The sequence below is a fragment of the Momordica charantia genome (assembly GCF_013281855.1).
Source record: "Momordica charantia cultivar OHB3-1 chromosome 1 unlocalized genomic scaffold, Mcharantia_2.0 BLBB01000001.1, whole genome shotgun sequence".
NCBI lineage: Eukaryota > Viridiplantae > Streptophyta > Magnoliopsida > Cucurbitales > Cucurbitaceae > Momordica > Momordica charantia.
The window spans coordinates 10,185,947-10,192,824 of record NW_028275157.1 but is presented as its reverse complement, the minus strand read 5'-3'; the positions used below and the strand labels follow the sequence as shown (position 1 = coordinate 10,192,824).

General features: G+C 34.0%; 1 protein-coding gene across 2 annotated transcripts; it reads right to left on the bottom strand.

Moving 5' to 3' along the window:
• Positions 1–227: 227 nt before the first annotated feature.
• Positions 228–6,387, bottom strand: LOC111019577 (Cornichon family protein). 2 transcript variants are annotated; one of them, XM_022295973.2, is made up of 5 exons: positions 6,274–6,387; positions 6,107–6,198; positions 4,931–5,112; positions 1,432–1,554; positions 1,011–1,331 (listed from the first exon to the last, which is right to left on the bottom strand). In XM_022295973.2, exons 2-5 carry the CDS (start codon positions 6,179–6,181, stop codon positions 1,247–1,249), a joined length of 465 nt encoding a protein of 154 aa, XP_022151665.1. In that variant the 5' UTR covers positions 6,182–6,198; positions 6,274–6,387; the 3' UTR covers positions 1,011–1,246. The 2 variants fall into 2 exon arrangements, with proteins under 2 accessions (XP_022151666.1, XP_022151665.1); XM_022295974.2 differs by lacking the exon at positions 1,011–1,331 and adding an exon at positions 228–754 and having other exon boundaries at positions 6,107–6,378.
• Between the last annotated feature and the right edge of the window lie 491 nt (positions 6,388–6,878).

The following is a 6,878-nucleotide window of genomic DNA, read 5'->3' as shown; positions in this document are numbered from 1 at the left end:
GAAAAAAGTACATTCCAATGAATATTTCTCTGCTTTTACATGAGAGCTAGATAGATCATCTTTTCAAATGACATGTCTAGCAATGTTCTCATTTTCCAAAGCATATAATACAACTTTCATCAACGTATGTAAACATTTTTATCGATATTTACACACATCAAATGATTCAACATCAACATGAAACAATATTCTTTTTCTAAAATGACATGAAAACATTACAATATCGATGATATAAAACTTATGCTTCGCTGAGTCCTCTATATATCGGTTGACCTCGACATTTTTTAACTCACTTATAAGAATCCGAGGAATTGACACTCTGATGTTCCAAAAATAAGCAAATATGAGACCCTAATCTTGCAGATCCCTGAAACTTTCAAGGTACCAAAACAAATCACACATGTCAACTAATTGAACCATTTTCCTACATGCTACAATGCCAAAACTCATTCTACAATCACATCATTTTTACTGGAGAAAACATGAATTTCTATCCTCCTACATACAAGTTTTCCTTGGATCAAAGTCAGTGAAATTGCTTCTGGAGCCTACCAAACCAAATAATGGGAGGAAAAACTTGAATGAATGTGTTCGAAGCTGCGAGAAGTTCATTTTCTTTGTGCGAATATCGACCAGACACGCTACAGAACCCGTAAATACAAACTTCAGATAACACTAACAGAACAACAGCAATCAAAATAAGTGTATGATGTCGTCTTCATCGGATAATGAGTTGAAAGCAGACAAAGTAAGCCTGCATGTTAATCCAATACATGTAAGAATGACAGTGACTTAAAAGAGGGGCGAAGTTCGAAATGAGTAAGACTCATTTTGTGCTTTACCTTTATTGCTAACTAGAAGTGAAACCATGATAAATAAATGAGAATTAAGCATAGGCTAAAGAACGTGAATCGGATCGGGATGTCGAGAAGCAGAGTCATCCATAAAACAAAATAATGCTATATCTAACTAAACTTATAGTGCATATTGGGACCAGCAAGAGCTAGAAAGAAGCAAGATTTGTTCTGGAGTAATGTATTATTAACAAAATATTGGGTTCAAGACAACAAGAGATTTGAGTATAAAGCTTCCAAAACCATCATAACAATCTCAAAATTAGTGTAACAACATTATTTTTTATAACTTTGAAATGAATAAAGAATTTGACTGTTTCTCATGAAATCATATACGCATTTCAAAACAGATGATGGATTCAATTTCAAGCTAGATGGTTTAACTAAATACTCTAGAATTCGAGAACAGTGGAGCGAATGTCTATATCCTCGGGCGCAGAGTCAAAAACAGAATTCATTCCTGCGGCCACTATAATTCTATACAGAAACAGCAAGGAAAACTTCAATCAGGAAGATTCTACCTTCTAAATAGTTTAGAGAAAAAGCATAATGAGAGAGTGAAAATGTGCAATCTAACCTGAAGATTACTATGAGGAACATAAGCAAATAGAAGATAAGCTTGCCCAAACGAAAATACTTCTCACGTTTGAGAACTCTAAACACCTCAGTGACATCAATAAGATGCTCCCTCTTCAAGAACCTGGGACATTGTAATAGGATATTACATGTCATAAGCATACAAATATGGAGAAATACTTGAAGGAAATTCACAGTCCAACTAGTGGAATACAATTGCATTTCTTTTTCTTTTCTTTTCTTCTTTTCTTTTCTTTTCTTTTTTTTTCCTTCCCGTTTACCATCTTCTCATTAGAAAATATTGGTTTTATTCCTAAAATAGACCAGCAGTAGATGGCTATCCATCACTGAAAATCTATTAAAGACATATATGTGGAATCTGAGGTTCAAACAATAAGTTGGCATGCTTCAATTGATGGAGGGCGCCTCTAAAAATTTCAGTATAATACTGGAATAGCTCCATAGAGTAAGACGGAATAGAGAATGAAGAAAGGAATAATTCTTTGATGCTTTTATTTCCAAAGATTCAATGAGCACTTAGTTATTGCCTAAAAGTTTTTAACTTTTTACAAAAGAAAGGATAAGGGTTACTGTCCTTACATGATAGAGTACCTTTGGTAGTATTATTAATTACGATAAAGTATCCAACATCTACAGTGGTATTATTAAAAGCTTGCAAGTCTCCCTAAAGCAGAATGAGATTACAATAATTATCAATAGTCCATTTATAATTATAATTTTTCTTACGTCTGTTAGGTACAACACAATTTTCATTGTGATGCTCCCAACCTTAAAGAGTGATACTTGGTTGAATTTCTACTTTTTATAAATCTGCTTCTTTTTTTATCTCTTTTATCTTTTAAGACTAGAAAAAAAGTTTTTATCTCCAATATATATCAATGAGAAAGTTATATATGTAAAAAAATAAAAATATTTGAAAGATTATTTGGTTACACAAATTTTTAGTTCCAATGCGTCAGTCAACAAGAACGGTTCCATGAACTATCATGCTTTGATTTAGTGGCTAATAAGGACCAATGTAAATAGTAAAGGACTTGGAAGGAATAAGTTCAAACTATGGTAACCACCTACCTAGGATATAATATCCTCTATGTTACCTTGACGATCAAATGTAATATCAAGTGATTGTCCCATGAGATTATTTGAGGTGAGCACAAGCTAGTTCGGATACTGAAGGATATAAATAAATAAAAGACATGTTTCATCCGCAAGCATCAATTCTGACAGCATGTTATTAGAAAAGGACTGTTTTATCATCTGAAAAGATGAAGATGATTAATATGCCCATGACGAGGGATGGATACAGCGTGCGGCAGCCATCGTGTAAATTGATATGTTGGGCATCGTCCTCTGGATATAGGTGGAGTATACATTGGAAATATTAGAATGGGGAATGGACACTTATTAGCTAAGTGGATTTGAAGATTTCTAATAAAAGGCGGCACAAACGTCATTTCTGGTATATATCCCAAGGGGCCTTCAGGATTCTATTGCCACTATGTCTTTTGATTAAAGGACTTCTTTCCTTGGCTGAAAGGCAAAACCATTTAGGATTACTGGTTTGAAGGCAGAGATAATTTCAGAAGGAATTATCATGATAGATTTATAGACCGAATGGTTGTCTCTTTATCCAAGTTGGGTAACTTTTAGCTTAATAAATCCCATAATTCTAATTCTGGTTGTTCAATATTTCAGGACATTTCTCTCGCAAATCTTTATTTCACAATCTTACTGAGTTACTGCCAAAGAGGTGGCAATTCAACCCAAGTCGTGCAAGATGATCTGAAAGTTCCAATGCTCAAAAAAGGTTGCCATCTTTGATTTGACTCTATTTCTTTGGGGCATCAGTACACATGATGAGGTTCAGAGGCACACAGTAGAGTCCGCTCACCTGGTTGATCAAGCAAATGGTGAAGTTATCGTTACATCTCCAAATAGTATCCTATGCCTTTTGCTCGTTGGTTTAAACTTAGCAATGTTTGGCTGCAATTCCCTTTTCCTAGGAGGATTAAAGACCATAATATTGTTCTGTGGTCATCCTTCAAAAAGGACAAGGAAAGAAAACCCAGTGGCTTGATGCAATCAAGGCCACCCTCCCGGAAATTTTGTTGAAAAGAAATAGAAGAGTCTTCCAAGCAATAAAAAGGAATTTTGAGAGTTGTGGAATCTCATACTTTTAGATGGTAGTGCTCCTACAGTCCTACCAGGCTCTTCATAATTCTTCCTCTTATTTAGTTAATGCTGATTAGATTGTTTCTATAATTTTGATTTGGATTTTGGTTTGCCTTTTATATATTTCATATCTTTAATTCTATACCATTTCAACAAGCTGAAATTTTTCTTAACAGATTCCCAATGTCCTAATATTATTATTTAGGGCAAAGATATTCGGATTCCTATGCTTATCTGACAAACTGAAAAAATCAAATACCGGATGATAAGATACCTTTCATTTTTTGAGAGAACTGGATGATAATGTACTCAACTTTATAAATACAAGATTAAAACTAAATGAATAACTTCAAAACAAAGTAGATAAATAGTAAATACAGAGAGAACATCTACTATAAAGAGTATTCTGAAAAAATAATTTACATTTTCTTGGAATCTAACCAACTTCTTTTCCTCATTTTTTCATTTAAAAGAAAACATGGAATCGACCCAAAAAAGGGGAACAAATCAAATCAATCTGAAAGCATGCCAGAAGGAGTCGAACAGACCCATTAAAAACTTAAAATAGAAATTATAAACTGTAAATCTAAGCTTATGAGCTCATTATGGTGTCAGAAACACTAACCATTGAATATCTAAAATAATAAGTACCCATTAGTTATCATACTTTTCAAAAAAGCACCAGTAAACTCCTAAAGCACTTAATCATGCAGAAACAGACTCAATCTTGAGGGGGAAATAAAAAATGTTCCAACAACTTAAATGACACCCAGCAACTTGACAATTACAGGAATCTACAGTTCACTCGTTTTACAAATGACCATCTCAACTTCAGAGTGAAAACATGCAAAGTTCCTAACCCTTCCAAGCAGCTTTCACTACATATGCGCATCTTAAAAGATATTGTGCTTGATAGCAGAACAACATAATAAAACTGTAAAAGGATAATAGTAACAATAAAACTGTAAGAAGTATATAATAACCATTTCCGTAACTTTTCATTGACAGACTGAAAAGTTAAGAATGAACGCAGTTTTTTAAGAGAAAAAACTACAATCCAAAGATTTTTTATTGTAAAATAAAAAGGGCCCGGATCAATATGAATATATCCAAACAAAAATATATACATATACACAATATGAGTGCAGGCTTGATTCATTTTACAAACGCCAGAAGCCTCATCCATGACATTTCCAACAGCAAAAGGAGAAAGTCAACGAAGAAACTCCACCAATATGCCTCATCCATAACACGCAGTAAAAGAAAAATATACATCATGCTTTGTATCAATTTCAAGAAATACTTACAATCTTATGTGATAGCAGCTGACAGGAACGGTAATAAGAAACATGAACCAATGGCCAGTCAAGAGGAAAAGCGAGCAAAATACTCCTTGCACTATAAACTCTGGAATGACAAGCTTATTAATGCGAGATGATGAATCATAGATGTTCAAATAATCTGCCTCCAAATCCGTCAATACCAAAAGCTACAGAAAGATCAACCATATCCATTAGATGCTTCAAACTTGAAAAGCACAAATGTATCTAGGCAATCAATACTACTCTTTCAAATGGCCAGTGATATTGACCTAAATAGGAACTCTAAATATTCACCATGTCCATACAAATGTAAACAGCAATAGAGACAAGACATTATCATAGTTCATTACCCCACAAATAACCAGCGGGGACATAAGTTGAAATCCATTTTCACATCATTTGTCCACACATTCTCTGAGGGCTACCTTTTCCCTTTTTTTTTCTTTTATTTTTTTTTTTTAATTTGAAGTTGGAGCTTTACTTCCTATATCCAGGGGCACGGCCCAAGAGACATCAAAGATTTTTGGTATTAAGCTCGTCAGAAGGTTCGAACTTGAGACTTTAAGCCAATACGACCAAGAGACCCCAAGTCCTTGGCAACTGCGCTACCCTTATACGGGTAGCCATTCTCTAATGGCTACTTAACAAGTAAAAGTGCATCGTTGACTCAGATGAAAATGAAATGATCATTCGGTTCACTGGACATGGCTGGCTATTCAATATACAACAGATGCCTAGGCGTTGTCATTTTGCGAATGCATTTCTTACAGCTAATAAGTGCACAATTTAACAAAATACCAAATCCGTCGACATAAATTTGATGGTTCTACAGCTTGTTTAAGAAACCCAGAGAGAAAACGGTGAAATCAGAGTGTAAGAAGGTTCCACTTCCATTATTAGCCAGCATCAGCAAGCAAAGAAACCAATAAAAACTTCCTCCAACAGAAACAGTATGGCATCAATCAAAATCTAGGTCACATCTAGATGGACAATCAAATTGGGGTCCAAATGCTGAGTTCCACAGGATTATAACAAGACAGACACGACAACAACCTTCAAGGTAGGGTTCAGCAGACGCATTCGAACTTTCTCGGAAACCAAAGAGAAAGCATATAAAAAACATAGAATTGGTTGATCTCCGAAGATTAGAAAGGAGGGTACCTGGTAAAAGTTGAAGACGAGGAGGGCGACGTTGATACAGAAAGAGATGAACCAAAAGATCAGATTCCACGCCATATTGAGAATCTGCAGAACTGGAAGTGGGATTGCGAAGTTGAGTGAGTGCTGTTGGTGAATTTGAACTCTAGAGGGAGGATGATGCTACATACTGCAATGGAGGAAGTTTCAGTAGCTCCATCTCCATGGTTCTTCCACTTTCAACTTCATTTCTAGGGAAGAGGCTGACTTTATTCACACATCTCATTAAAAAAGTTTTGATTTTTCTCTCTTTTCTATAATGGGTTATATTTATAATTTTCATGTTGCTTTAGTTTGAATACAATTTTCGGCCGGGGATATATATCAATTACGTCATTTAGCTCAATTTTTATTTATTATAATCTTTGCTCGTAAAATTTTAAGACAAATTGTATGAAATCTTTTAACACAAAGTGACAAATTATATGAAATCTTTTAACACAAAGTGATGGGTAGCAAACATTTAGTTTATTGAAATTATCAAATTTGTAATTTCAACTTTAACTTATCTCAATTATGAGTATTTTGCTTTTATTCTTGGACGAAAAAACATAAGATATATTCAACTAAATATAGGAAAAAATTTTAAACCATTAGGATGATAAAGAGACTTCAAGTTATAAAAAAATATGGCTTTTTCCTATCAATAATCGGTTATATTTCAAGAAATTTATAGAATATAATGTGGCGTTAAAATTGTGATAAAAATATATGAGATAAAAAAAGAAAAATAAAG

Coding starts and splice junctions, on each gene's coding strand:
- LOC111019577 (XM_022295973.2), bottom strand. CDS start 6,181: ATGGCGTGGAATCTGATCTTTTGGTTCATCTCTTTCTGTATCAACGTC. Junction 5,113..6,106: donor TCGTCTTCAACTTTTACCAG/GTACCCTCCTTT, acceptor ATCTTTCTGTAG/CTTTTGGTATTGACGGATTT. Junction 1,555..4,930: donor AGCTGCTATCACATAAGATT/GTAAGTATTTCT, acceptor ACAATGTCCCAG/GTTCTTGAAGAGGGAGCATC.